Genomic DNA, 16139 nt, shown 5'->3' on the forward strand with positions numbered 1-16139 from the left:
GAAATAAAGTGTTTATATAGTGCCCATCAAATCTTATTTTCTGCACCGTCTCAATTGGGCAAAAAATAAATAAATAAATTTGATAATTGATACTAACAACCGAAACTTTTTGATGCAATTATGTTGCCATGACATTACAAATATACCACAATTTCATCCTAACATACATGTCACTCTTTTTATGTAAAATTCCTTATCACTGCATTAAAACCGAAGTTATTTTCACCTGTATTTTATAAAGTTCTTATCTGTAATCATACCATTAATAAATTGCATATCGAAATTGGACATGTATAACTGTTTAGGGTAGGTGCTAGTTCTACTTTGTGTGTAAAGATCATAAACAGCATAACGGATATTCTATGGACAGATCGAACGCCAGATTTCCACGTGACCTGTCTTTATACCTGAACCGGTAATGGTTGATTGATTTCACGTTAATATGGATTAAAGTAAAGTGAGGTAAGAGTGAATAAATTTATGTATAGTGTATATATTCAACTTTCTTTTTACCAATATTTCAGAAATAATATTTTATTTTATCAAAAATTACCTTAGATTTTGATCTCTTTGAGTTTCCAATGTTTATTTTTTTTAAACCTTCGCCGCGCTATACGCCATTTCTCTCTAAACCATGCCATTTATGAAATCAATGTCAAATACACATTTAATTTGAATTCAGCGGAGAATAACAAATGTACCAAAATTTTAAAATACTCTTTTACGAAATTTCTTGACTTCGAATGTGTCTCTTATACTACAAGTAATTATTTACTGAAGAATTGTGTTTATTTCCTGGGTATCATATTTCAGTTGGATCATTTGTTGTGTTTTCTTGTTTGATAACTTACATACGGCATCTAAAAAGAGCCAAGAAAACCTGTGTTTGAATCTAAAAAGAAACATTCAAATCAAATAGTGTTAGAATGACATTTCGAAATGAATAGAATGTGACTCAAAACAAATTGTAAAGATTGAATGATTCACACAATAGAAACGCATTATCTATTTTATTTTTGGAAAACCCGTCCACAACTTGATATATTGAAAATACTACACTTTGTTGTATACTGGTGGTATGTACTGAAGTTGGTATACTGTCAAGACATTTGATTTCAGGTCAATTCTTTCTTTAAATATTTGCATTTATGGACGTTTAAAGTTGCATTAATATTCTCTAAATAAGGAGTATACACAAAAACCGGAAATAATGGTTCATTGATCTTTGCTTTTGTTTAAGCCTTTTTTTAAGCACTAAAGAGAACTAAATTAATCTAGCTTCAAATTTTAAAATATTTTGATTTACTTTTCATAACAATATTTCGTTGTAATGTAGCTTACAAATTCAAATACACACTAAATTTAGTTATGAACATGAATACACAGTTTAGAAATGGTAATGGCGCTCAATTATGTATCCTCACGCTTCATAAATATATATCCTTCCAACCGTTAAAATGACCTATATCTAACAGAAATTATAAAACCTCGAGTAACAGACATGTTTCTACCCTGGTTTGTAGATTTTGGAATGGTTAATAACTTTTTTTCGGGATTTCTATCTTCCCCTGCCGAATTTGAACGTCTGCTGCACTATATAGCTAGTGTAAAATGAAACTTTTTTTCAATGAAAGCACATCTCAAAAATACATTTTGTAAATGAAATTGAAAACCTGTACTTGTCTTTTTGCTTACTTTTGGCGTGTATTTCAGTATCAAAAAAAAAATTATAGTCTTCCCCGCTCCCCCTTAATTTCGGGTAGAAAATGCTCGAATGTTCAATGAAATATTTTACACAAGGCTATCCCTACTATTTGTATACTATAAATTGTAAATATTGAATTTGATTGTTTAGATAAATTTGAAGTAGATTTTCATGATCAAATCCAAGATAATTAGCTTATTGAAAACATCAGCTGTCTATTATAATTTCTTCGTATAAATATGTAAAGATTGGTTAAATAGGATTTAGAAAATAAAAGGAACATATTTTGTAGTTTAAGCTATTACGTCATATCTAAAGTCATGTAAGGTGATAATTTTAAATCCACCCGTTTGCCAAGAATTAGAAGTTGAACTTATAAGGACAAGTTTTTATATTAACATGTAAACACAGAACTAGGCTTTTTTGACGACGACTATTTGCTTGAGATAGGTTTGGAGCGTCCTGCTTGCCGTTAAAATACCAAAATGTGTAAAATAAAGATTTTCCAATATTGATGACCGTTCTTGGTTAAGACGTTGTTTACAAACAAACATTTGATTATTTATTTATGTTAGTATATATATATATATATATATATATATATATATATATATATATATATATATATATATATATATATATATATATGTATCGATTTGTCTCCTCCATATTTATATCGATTGATGACTAAATAAGATGGATACCTGAGGCAGGTGAGAAAACTGTACCTGTACCTGCTAAATTGTAATTTTCTACCTTTAATATTCTTTTAAATTCAAATTGTATTTGTATCACTGTTAGCTCAAGGTAACATTGTTGTGTATCATTTTGATCGGTATGGTAAACGCGTGGAAAATTGTCGTTGTCAAAGTCGCATTGCATCTTATTAGAAAAATGTTAAAGTCGTAATAAAATAAAATATATTTATGAAAGAAAATATATAAAGGTTCAAGTCACAACATATGAATTAGTCTGATATGGAAAAAAAGTTAATTCCAATGAAATTACAAGAACTGGACAAAACAAAGCCACATTGCATGCAAATATCTTAATTTATATAAAACTGACAAATGCAATTTTTAAACTTATAAAAAAAGAAGTATCCAACACAAAGATAAATTATATAAAAGTAAAGAAAACACATGTAATACTATATTGCAAATTGGTACATTTGTAAACAGACTCAGCTGATGTTCAGTCGTTTGTTGATGTGGTTCATAAATGTTTCTTGTTTCTCGTTTTATATATAATAGATTAGACCGTTGGTTTTCCCGTTGGTTTTGCATTGCATTTTATTTGAAAAATGTTTAAAGTCGTAATATATTAAAATATATCTATTAAAGAAATTATATAAAGGTTGAAGTCACAACATAGGAATTGTTTTTTATGTAAAAATTTTTTTTTTTAATTTGCAAGAACTGGATAATACAAATGCACATCCCATGCAAATAATATCTACATTTATATATAAAAAAAATACTATGTTTTAACCTATAAAAAAAAGAGTCCAATTAAAAAGATAGAGTGAAAAGACATGTATTTATAATTACTTTATTGTTACATTTCTAAACAGACTCACAATAGAACACGGGATGTGAAATAACTTAACTCTTTACTGAAAAAGGAGACCATTTTTCTTTGACAAAATCTGTTACACAAAAGAAAGATAAATGTCTTATTTCATGTAGTCCCAAATGATTCAGGTAAACAAATATTTTCTCCAGTTGTATAGGAAAAAGATATGGGGCTTTCAAACTAGAAAAGACACACGAAGACACAGGGATTTTGATGATATATAACTCAAAACAAGAGTATAAGTGAATTAATAAAATTCATCTTTATGCTTACATTCTTGCAGATATAAGTGTATGCCTCATAACAATTGCATACACAAAGAAACATATACAAAATCATGGCAGCAGTATCTATGTCAATATATGTTGCTGACAAAATCACATTAGAAATATAGTATTTGTTCTTAGCGGAATAAATTGCATACAGAATATGTGTTCCTGTTAAAAAAAAATTCTGTATACCATTTATTCCCACAGGAACATATATCATGGTACTATTTATAAACAAAATATTTCCTAGAGGAATTTCTGCAAGGCGGTCACGTGATAAATATAGGTCGACAGGTCCTCCTGGCTAAAATGTATATTTCTTTTAGAAACACTGTATCGTATATAAATGCTTATGAATATATGAATATGTTTGTTCATATTTACACATTATGTGTACCTTTATTTTCTTCTCCATAGTATTCTTATTTAAGATTTCTAGAAAACCAGGGGTTATTTTTAATAGAACTTGACTTACGAAAGGCAGTTCTTTCTTTCAAGTCTTTAAAAAAAACTGGCATGAAGAAAGGTGATACATGTACAATTCAGGATATGGTTTCTATGAAGTTGAACCTAAGGTAAAATATATAGAAAGCTGTGAAAATTACAAAACTTGATTGAACAGATAGGAATTTTGAATTGGTGGTCTGACACCTATATACAAGTAACAATCCAAGACAGCTTACTGAGAATTCAAGTTTCAAAATGAAAGCTTGTAAGCACTGCGACTTACTTGTAGAAAAAAATGTTTAGAAAAATAACACACGAAACCAAATTGAGTCCAAACTGACTTAAGTACCTAATTTATAAATGTTGATAATTTTTTAATAATCCAGCATATATCTAATAGTTTGATGAATTAATGATGACGATTTAATTGTAAAGATCATGTTGGATTATTCGGAATGCTTGAATAATTTTCAAATTTTACAGCAGCCTTGCCCAAGGGTTATTAATGTTACAGATTAAAAAGGAGATAACAGACATTTCAGTGATTTATTAGCTGGACTACTTCATATATTTTCACAACTTGATTCATAAACCTGGGAAGTTTCCCAATTTGATCCCAGCAATCTCATATTAAAGGCTGCTTTGTAGTAGATATTTTTGACGATCAAATTATGTCACACAGGGGCGGGTCAATATAAGTTATATGGTTCGCTACTGACCCCCTACGGATACATTGTAGAGGATTTTATTCACCCTCTATGGATTCGTAGGGGGTCAGTAGTTAACCGTATAACGAATTTATCGCATGCTGTACTTTTTTGGCTGCGTTTTGTTGGAAAATAAACAATAAAACACAACAACATCAATAGATGACGTCACCATTAACGTGTCATGAACCCACTATGAAATTTACTAACCCCTTTCGGTCTCATAGGGGGTCACCACGTGACGTCTTTAAACCAATCACAACGTAATAACTTACCCGGTGCGATAAAGGGATGTATGTGCCTTCTACGCCCCCTCTTATCCTCCACTAATGTGACACCAAAACAAGTAATGAACTTATTACACATGCACAATCAAAAGCTTTAACTTTTTTTTAGATAAATAAACCTTTCATCGTCCTGAACATGTATCAAATATTCGCCACTGGACGTTAAACATCCTACAATTAATCATTTAAATATTCCAGAATCGATTTTTTTTTTTTAGAATCCTTATCTCCCTCAAATTCTAACAAGTGTCAATATCATGAAATATTTTCTTTAATTTCCTCATTGGGTGGATCGTTTGTATGATCCTGTTGGGTTAGGATCAGATCAAATGTCTAGTATCTATGAGAGAGAGAAAAAAAAATCCGATCCAATAAATGATGATACTTTAATACCGAAACATTTCCAAAAATAAACCAGTAATAACCATCACAAACCACTACCAAGTTGTAAATCAAATTTGATCAAACAGGATAAAACAGGTTAAACGCACCGCAGAATTAAAAATTTAACATTAACACAAGTTTATTTAATGTAAATGTAATATATTACTTTTATCAAAACGTTGTGTTTTAATCATTTGTTTAGACGTACATATGGTTGTAATTGTGGTTAAATATATAGTGAAAACAACAAGATTCAAAGTAAACTCATTATAATTTATTTTTTAAATATGTTTTTGCTTTAATGAATTAAAAAAAATCAATTGAAAAGACTGATTCGAACTCAATACGTGTCTCATCTCAAACTCCGGTACTACAACATCACCGCAATGTATGTAAAGTAATGTTTGTGTTGCCGATGTTCAACTGTAATGACGCAATTGTTTATAAAAATTTAAAACATAAATTGACAAGGTCTGCCTGGTCAACAATATTAATAATGCTGTCACTTAAATGATGTTTTTAACCAATATAGTTTCAGGATATTACATAATAGTAATATTAATACCTTTTTCTAAGGTAAATCATCAAATCAGGTTCGATCGACATAAATCAAGGTAGTATATACAATATCTATTCAGATAAAACAACAAGACATAGGGAATAGCTATCAAAGCCTGCTCGTCTCGCTGACTTAACATTAGTCGAGGTACCATAAACAACTGGTATTTAGATAAAACAACAAGACAGAGGGAATAGAGCTGCTATCAAAGCCTGCTCGTCTCGCTGACTTAACATTAGTCGAGGTACCATAAACAACTGGTATTTAGATAAAACAACAAGACAGAGGGAATAGAGCTGCTATCAAAGCCTGCTCGTCTCGCTGACTTAACATTAGTCGAGGTACCATAAACAACTGGTATTTAGATAAAACAACAAGACAGAGGGAATAGAGCTGCTATCAAAGCCTGCTCGTCTCGCTGACTTAACATTAGTCGAGGTACCATAAACAACTGGTATTTAGATAAAACAACCATACAGAGGGAATGTGTCTAAACTAGGCAAAATGACACTTGCTGTTTCTCTGCTAAGCAGACATATTTAAGAAAATGTGTCTAAGCTAGGCAAAATGATACTTGCTGTTTCTCTGCTAGCAGACAGATTTAAGGAAATGTGTCCAAGCTAGGCAAAATGATACTTGCTGTTTCTCTGCTAGCAGACAGATTTAAGGAAATGTGTCCAAGCTAGGCAAAATGATACTTGCTGTTTCTCTGCTAGCAGACAGATTTAAGGAAATGTGTCCAAGCTAGGCAAAATGATACTTGCTGTTTCTCTGCTAGCAGACAGATTTAAGGAAATGTGTCCAAGCTAGGCAAAATGATACTTGCTGTTTCTCTGCTAGCAGACACATTCAGTAAGAAATTGTGTCTAAACTACGAAGAACAACTTTAAAATGAACCTTAATGCTTCTCTGCTTAGATGACAAATTTAGAGAAATGTGTCTAAATAAGAGAAACAACTTTAAAAAGACACTTGCTGTGTCTCAACTTAGCAGACACATTTAAAGAAATGTGTTTTAACAAGCTAAACAACTTTAAAATAACACTTGCTGCTTCCTTGCTAAGCAGACAACATTTAAGGAAAATCCCACACCCAGAGGCGGACTTCAGCTGACCCCTAAAATAATGGGTACTAGATCAGAGAAAGTTAACGTTACACTAGACTCGGAAACATATAATTGAACCAAATTTAAAAAAAAAAAACCCGTACAAGTCTTACAAAGGTTAGATGGACCTGACTTGGGACAGACGTATATATGGAGTCAGTGAGAAGTATCTCTTTGTCAGATAAGTCTAAAATTAAAAATATAGATATTTAGTAAATCATCTTTAAATGATTTTATTCTCAACATCTAAAATAATGCAAATACAGTATCATAATGTTAACTTCTTGGAACAAATCTTTTTAACAGTTTTTGTTCTTCTTGACTGAACATGCATAACATTTTTGCTACTGGAAATTTAGCAACCAGCAATCGATCAGATTTGATAATCCCGTGACGACATTTTTACAACAAAAAATAGTCAACCAATATTATTAGAAGTAAATAGATACCCGTTTTTCATATGGTTGCCAGTAACCCGTGTGCAATGAAAATTCAGATTTGAATATTTATTAAGGAGTCTTCAGAAGCGTGATATTCCATTTTATAATCGATTGAATTTTGAAAGTCATTTATAGATTTAATGAAAGTACTGACCGATATCAGCACATCGAAGTTTGAATAGTACATGTAAATACATGCAGTGGTATGGATGTTTAATGACTTTTTCCTATGTAATTTATATTTTTACATATGCATCTCAAGGTGAACATTTGCGTAGTTGCATTACAATATGACGATATGTTTTAATTACCGAAATATTTCAACAATTCCACATTTAAGGGATGTTTAAATATGTGCAATTTACACCCTTTCAAAGGTAAGCAGCTCAATTTAAAATATATCCAAAGATAGATACAAGCAAAGAAGACCAATGCAAAAACTAAAATGTATACCATAATCAATATAAAAATAAGTCTCAGCTTCACATAACATTCGCTAAGCAATGCATAGGGTGTTCAACAGTTATTGTTTGAACATGTTCTTTGTTCTTCCCTCAAATATACCCTATATATATTTTGGACTATGGTTCATTACTTGAGGATACTATTCGACCAAAAGTCATTTTTCGGTATTGAGATAATTTTATGAATTCATCTTGGTTTCCAATTCTAAGTTAAATTATGGAATTGAATTCATACAAAGCCGGGTTGGAATTCCCCTAACAACGTGGTTTATTTTTTAAGGCTTTTTCGGTCAAACGTTTTATAACTCGGTCAGACCTGATGGATGTTATTTCAGAAATATGTGTCGTTCGCCCACACTTTCCATGTCCATAACTCGCATGGGATGAATGTGCCCTGGTGTCACATATGGAGCAGGATCTGCTTACTCTTCAGAAGCACCTGAGATCACCACGGGATTGGATCAAATTTGAGTTGCTCAGTCTTTATTTTAATTTTCTGATTTGTGTTTTGTATACTTTTTTGTCTTTTCATTTTCTGTCATGACGTTATCAATTTGCCATCGACTTGTGAGTTTGATTATCCCTTCGATATCTTCAGTCTCTTTGGTCTAGTGGTATATTATAATCGAGTCAAAGCCTAGGTAAAAGGTTGCTTAGAATCGCCATATTCATGATTGCAGTTAATTAAAAAACGTAACGATTTATTCATTCCTTGATTCTAAAAACATAACCCATTCGTGAACTTTGGCTGTTTTCTGCCTTTAAGTCGGGTTGCTGTCTCTATGTCACATTCTCTTTTCCATTCTCAATTTGAACAACTTATCCACTAATGTAAATATACAATATGTTGCCTATATTATGGGAAAGGTTGATACAATTTTGACTGAAAGGTCTAAACCAATTGTTAACTGCGTCAAAATCTTTGCCTAACGTCAAAGTCCATCTAGATCCATCATACATGGTTTGCTTAGATGCTTTCAGGGTGTATACATTGCAACATTGCATGATATTCAGCCAAACGATATAGCAGTAACCATACAATAAAACAAAAAGTCATATACTAGTAGCTTGCTATGTGTTATTATACCTTTTTCAAACAGACCAAATCCTAATGGTCACTTGAAATGCATGAGTCAATTACAAACCCATGTTTGTTTTACCAGTAATTTCTTCCCTCTTCTTACAATTTGATGTCAGGTTATGCTCATCGTTAAAGGCTAAACGACGATGAAGTAGGTAAATTCTATGTTAATGCTACGTCGTTTGGTTGAAGATTTGCATCATTGACAATCATACCCGTGACATTTTTGGGGGTTTTAGTTTGCAGCAAACGTTTTATAACGAGAATTTAAGATTATATATTGAGTAAATTGCATTCAACCAACGGACGAAAATTAGATAAAATCAAAAGCATTAAGATATGGAGGCCATCGTAAAGCCTTCCATGAGGAATTTAGTATAAGCTGTGATTTCAATGATGCAATACTGACAAGAGTGTGAATGCTTGTAAACATTTTATGTCTTGTTACTAATGTTGTTAATTGGCCCGACTTTGTTCTGCTAAACAATATTTTGAGAATTCGTATAGTTACGTAATTTTTAATATTAAATGATTTTAAAGAATAATAACTCATAAAATACATGTATAAAGGACGAATTAACTTATGTAGATAAGTAAAAGTACTTTCGTACTTTCACATCAACATGCATGTATGAATGTAGTACGCGTGTCTAAAAAAAGGTTTAGTACATGAGACTCGAACTTTTTTTATTTTCAATACTGGTAATATTTTATCTTTTTTGGAGCCTTTAATTGTATTGTTTAAACAACTACATTCAGTTGTTACGGTTTATAGCCCAAACCAGTGTTTGCTTAATACTATCAAAGATTATTGTTCAAAGTCATAAAACATACGGATCAAAAGAAATGGACTAAAATTGAATTGTACATAAGTGCAATGACAACACTTGTCGTAACTAAATAGAACTGGATAAGTGAATAATATGCATATTGTGATAGTACAGCATTCAGACTATATAGATGACTAAAGTTACTACAAGTCCGAGAGTATACACCACTTACACTACATGACTTACATCTGGTCTTATTAACTTTATGATATTGAATTGAAATAATTTAATGGGATTTTGTTCACTTTTTTTTTATTTACATGTAATGAACTGAAACGTGAATTTTTGAGAAGTTCTGTGAATTTATTATTTTTCGTTAGATATTTATTTTCGTGGATTTCATGGGTACAGGTGCACCTAAAAATTAAATGTCCAACGAATAACAAATTCTCTATAGGATTGTGTGTATCCCACCTCCGTAAAACCCCAAAATTAAACATCAACAAACATGAAAGTTTTCCTTAATGCACAAAAATTGGTACACACGAAAATAAATGAATCCACAGTATTCGTATTTTGGTATATAAATTTGGGAGGGTGGAAAATCTTTATATATCACTGTGTCAATATAATGTGATTCAAAGTCATATACTTCATGTTATCATGTTCTTTAAAAATTGTTAGATATGGGTAGATGATTTGAAAATGCATGTTTCTTTTCCCGTCGAGAAGGATTCAATTTTTTTTTATTGCACCTTGGGGTTGCTTAAAGTGACAATGTTATACTAGCGTGTCTGATAATTATAGTTGTTCTTTTTTTCTGACAATGTGACATTAAACTGAACAGCGGTTTGGCTTTTATTTGGAACAGGAAGGACCCCTTTCTATTTGTAAACGAAATTCAGTATGATTCAAACCAGGGATAAGAACTGTGAAACTGGCATGATGCTTCATTTCTTATCGACATCACATTTGTTACGCTTGATATACGTGTTTTCTATATACAGTCGATATTCCAATGGGAACCAACTCCTCTTCCGACGAACATGTTCCTTTACGCATAAGAAGCAGAATTAGCAGTGTTTCTAATTATAATCTAACCGTGCATTTTGGCAAAACCTTAAAAACGTATAAAAATTATTAAAAAAACCGGCTAATCTTAAAGGTAGTCATAATTCAGTTTTTTTGTTTTGGTTAGGACAAAGCCTAGTAGGACAACACTTTCTGTATTGACATAAATAATCATTTTGGTCCATGTTGTGACGGAATTCCGGAAATATTTGTTAATCTATTTTAGTTCTTTCGAGCTGCGTACCAGTGAATATATAGAAGTATATGTGGGACATTTTCTTCATAAGTCACGCGTTTTGAAAATTTATTTTTTATTATCATTTTTTAAAAAGACCACGTCATTTCAATTTTTTAAGATGACCCGACATATCATGGCTTTAAGCAAATGGAATCGGACGTTTGTTATAAAATGTTTTAATAAAAAGTCCGTTGGTTGCATGGTGATAATGGTATCGACGTTTTTTAAAAGATAACACATGTACATTATATAACATTAAATTGTTTCTTATCAGGATACAAAAAAGTTTTTTTTGAACAATTTGATAAATGTTAAAATTGCAGACTTTCTATCATATGCACGTTTGTGTTTTTAAGACGCAGATAACATATTTGATAAAACCACGCGATTTAGTAATGTCATGAATTAGTCAATTTAAACATGTGTAAAAAGAAAAAAAAGAATGTGTTTCTCATTTAAAACAATTTAAGATTTAAAAGATTTTGAATTCCTGTTAATTTTAACTGTGTACGTATATCTGTATCTCCGGGGGAGGGGAGGGGGCATTTCCTATATATACAAGGTGATAGGACGTTCCGCTGGAATAGGTCACCTTTTCAAACTTGAAAATATGTTAATAGGTCGGAAAAACTATCAGAAATATATGATTAGGTCAATGAAGTTCCCATAACTTCTTCGTCTGTCATCTTTCTTGGTTTTCCCGGCATGCAGTGTTTCTCTTTTGGCACCACATGAAACCCAAACAATATGGGAAAAGGTTACATTTTTACCTACGCAATATACGAAAAGGTATACATTTTTAAAATCTGAATTATATGAAAAGGGTGGGGTAACAGAACCCCAGCATTACCCCTATCAACTAAGTATTTAAGTAGTAGCCCCCCCCCCCCCCCCTCGAGATATTTATATACACAGTAACATATCTTAAGAATGAAAATGGGAAAACACTTTCCATTATATTTACATAGATATAGGAAGATGTGGTGTGAGTGCCAATGAGACAACTCTCCATCAAAATAACAATTTATAAAAGTAAACCATTATAGGTCAATGTACGGCCTTCAACACGGAGCCTTGGCCCACACCGAACAACAAGCTATAAAGGGCCCCAAAATTACTAGTGTAAAACCATTCAAACGGGAAAACCAACAGTCTAGTCTATATAAAAACCAACGGTCTATTGTAATCTATATATAAACCTAGTAGTTTTTAGTGAAACTATAAAATAAAATAATATAATGAGGATTTGCATTAATACATGTAATGTACCTTTACATTTATAAGACGCAGATAAAATATTTGATAAAACCACTCGATTTAGTCATGTCGTACATGTCAATATATACATGTTGTGATCAGCGGTTGTTATTTGTACAGATTTATAAGACGGGAAAAATGGAATAGAGGTTTGAATGGTAGTCTGATCTATAACTGCTATCATTCTGAGATAGTAGAATTCATTTAAATATTTTTTTTTTTTAAACAGTTTGCGCTAATCAAAGATTTTGAGTTCCTATTCATTTTACCTTTGTGCATGTATATGCATTTCAACATTTCGTAAGAATGAAAAAGAAAAAAAAACACCTTCTTTTTATATTTACCTTGGAGGTTGTAGTGAAAATGTTAAATAAAACAGAAACCCTCAAGTCAAACAATTACCCTTTCATCTCCGTTTTTCTTGATGATTTTTAATATTTTTAATGTTTTTGATTTTTCTTGATAACTTTTAGTTTGTATTATATGTTTGTGATTTTTTTTTTATAGTTTTTATTTTTATTGCTTGTGATTTTTTTTTTATAATTTTTAGTTTGTAATAGTTACGAATTTAGCACAGGCACTTGTCTCAGAAAAAATTACTAAAATTAGCAAAGACCCATCAAAACAACATTTGATACAAAAATTTAACAATACTTTTAGATATTTGGATGATATATTGGCTCTAAATAATGACGACTTCAGTATGTATACTAAAGAAATTTATCCTGTAGAACTTACTTTAAATAAAGCTAATGATAACAATGACCACTGCCCTTTCCTCGATCTTGATATCTATATCATAAACGGGAAGCTTAATACAAAAATTTATGATAAAAGAGATGATTTTTCATTTCCTATTGTTAATTATCCATTTTTAGATGGTGACGTTCCCTTGTCACCATCTTATGGTGTTTATATATCTCAACTTGTACGATTCGCTCGTGTATGTAACAATGTATTAGATTTTAGCGAGAGAAATGAATGTATTACTGAAAATTATTACACCAGGGTTTTCGATATCACAAACTGGTCAAAACATTTACTAAATTTTATCACCGGTATAAGGAAATAATTCGTAAATATAACTCAACATGCAGACATCTTATACGTTCAGGTATTTCACATCCAAAATTTTATGGAAATATTCTTTATAAAGCACAAAAATGTCAGTATTCTCCTCAGAAACTAACAAAACCTTTAAATAGACTTATTAAAAGGGGATATAGTTACGATACTGTTGTCAGGTCATTAAAGATTGCATATTTTGGCTTTAACATTGATTCACTGATAGGGTCTTTGCATCGGAACTAAACACATTTATTTCTTAAAAAAACAGTTGTTGGCATGACACGGGTTATGTTCTTCTCATATATTTTATGATAGTATGATACTAAACCCCTAACGGGAGGGATTGTACCTGATATTCATATGATGAAGACATAATCTTTCAATCAGTTTAATTGAGGTCTGGAGCTGGCATGTCAGTTAACTGCTAGTAGTCTGTTGTTATTTATGTATTATTGTCATTTTATTTATTTTCTTTTGTTACATCTTTTGACATCAGACTCGGACTTCTCTTGAACTGAATTTTAATGTGCGTATTGTTATTCTTTTACTTTTCTACATTGGCTAGAGGTATAGGGGGAGGGTTGAGATCTCATAAACATGTTTAACCCCGCCGCAATTTTGCGCCTGTCCCAAGTCAGGAGCCTCTGGCCTTTGTTAGTCTTGTATGATTTTAAATTTTAGTTTCTTGTGTATATTCGGAGTTTAGTATGACGTCCATTATCACTGTACTATTATGCATATTTTAGGGGCCAGCTGAAGGACACCTACGGGTGCGGGAATTCTCGCTACATTGAAGACCCATTGGTTGCCTTCGGCTGTTGTTTGCTCTATGGTCGGGTGGTTGTCGCTTTGACATATTCACCATTTCCTTTCTCAATTTTATCCTATATACCTTAATATAACACGTATATAGGAAATTTTTTTCTGAGACAAGCGCCTGTGGAATTTAGTCAGTATTCTTCAAAGGTAGCATGCAAGTACCAAACAAGTATATTGTACATCAATAATATATTTTGTTTTGTTTATTTCAGATGTAACTTACAATGTGGCTTGCAAAGCTGTGTATTATTCTTGGGACGGTTGTGTTAGTAAGAGCCCAAACCGTTTACTACAGTAAGTATAAAAGTTGCTTTGAAAATCATACCTGTTGGTATAACACAGATACAAATTAGCTTGAGAATGAAAATGGGGAATGTGTCAAAGAGACAACAACCCGACCAAAGATCACAAAACAGCCGAGGGCCACCAATGGGTCTTCAATACAGTGGCGGATCTAGAAATTTTCATAAGTGGGGGCCCACTGACTGACCTAAGAGGGGGCCCGCTCCAGTCACGCTTCAATGATTCCCTATATAAGCAACCAAATTTTTTTCCAAAAAGGGGGGCCGGGCCCCCTGCCCCCCCCTAAATCCGCCTCTGCAATACACCGAGAAAAGTCCCGCACCCGAAGGCGGGCTTCTGCTGGTCTCTAAACAAAAATGTGTACTAGTTGTGTATAAATGTCAATCAGGTAAGGCAGCTACCATTTGATTATATGGGGGGGGGGGGGGGGGCTATGGATTTTTTTCCCGGACAAACTTTTTTTTTCGCCTGCGGCGAAAAACAATCTTTTTTTTTTTAGTGACAATTCGAAAACAATTTTTTTTCTTTCAATTTTAGCATTACATATAGTGGCAGCTGAAACAAACAATTTTTTTTTTCTCAGGGTCAAAAACAAATTATTTTTTTCTCCAAAAGTTGGAAACAAACTTTTTTTCCCAAAAAAATCCATAGCCTCTCCCCCCCCCCCCCCCAAAAAAAAAAAAAATCAAATGGTTGCTGTCTAAAAGATACCCAACATCACATACTACATACGGATGATATACCGTTTAAGCCCCAGTCCCACTAGACCACGATCGCACCACGCTCACCGCGATCTAAAATAAATTTAGATCGTGTTGAGGTCGCGGTATGAGCGGCATGAAAATGTAAATTTCCGTTGCTTTCACGATGCTACTACGTTCTCATTACGCTTCTACAACGATCCCGCTACGATTATACCACGTTCTCACCGCGCTTATTCCGCTATCTCACTGCGCTTATCAAGATCATTCTACGCTCATCACGTTCTCACTACGACCATACCACGAGTTATCCGATTGCAACACGATCTTACCATGCTTCTACTACGATTATAGCACGGGCCGTAGTGATAGTCCGACGCTTCGATAGTCCGACAGTTCGATAGTCCGACGGTTCGATGATCCGACAGTTCAATAGTCCGACGGCTCGATAGTCTGACAGTTTAGTGGTATTTTTACTTCATAGGTATGTATTATAAAAAAGAAGATGTGGTATGATTGCCAATGAGACAACTATCCACAAAAGACCAAAATGACACAGACATTAACAACTATAGGTCACCATACGGCCTTCAACAATGAGCAAAGCCCATTCCACATAGTCAGCTATAAAAGGCCCCGATAAGACAATGTAAAACAATTCAAACGAGAAAACTAACGGCCTTATTTATGTAAAAAAATGAACGAAAAATAAATATATGTAACACATAAACAAACGACAGCCACTGAATTACAGGCTCCTGACTTGGGACAGGCACATACATAAATAATGTGGCGGGGTTAAACATGTTAGCGGGATCCCAACTCTCCCCCTAACCTGGGACAGTGGTATAACAGTACAACATAAGAACGAACTATAAAAATCAGTTGAA

The 16139-nt window shown here is 32.6% G+C and overlaps 1 protein-coding gene across 1 annotated transcript in view; it reads left to right on the forward strand.

Annotated features, from left to right (window-relative positions):
* The first annotated feature begins 308 nt into the window (after window positions 1-308).
* Window positions 309-16139, forward strand: part of LOC143062956 (contactin-like) — a 73936-nt gene continuing 58105 nt past the window's right edge. The window contains exons 1-2 of the mRNA XM_076234814.1: window positions 309-462; window positions 14458-14539. Coding sequence (XP_076090929.1) covers window positions 14470-14539 — 70 coding nt within the window. The 5' untranslated portion in view covers window positions 309-462; window positions 14458-14469. The remainder of the gene's footprint in view (window positions 463-14457; window positions 14540-16139) is intronic.

This window comes from Mytilus galloprovincialis, chromosome 2 (assembly GCF_965363235.1).
Source record: "Mytilus galloprovincialis chromosome 2, xbMytGall1.hap1.1, whole genome shotgun sequence".
Classification (NCBI taxonomy): Eukaryota; Metazoa; Mollusca; class Bivalvia; order Mytilida; family Mytilidae; genus Mytilus; species Mytilus galloprovincialis.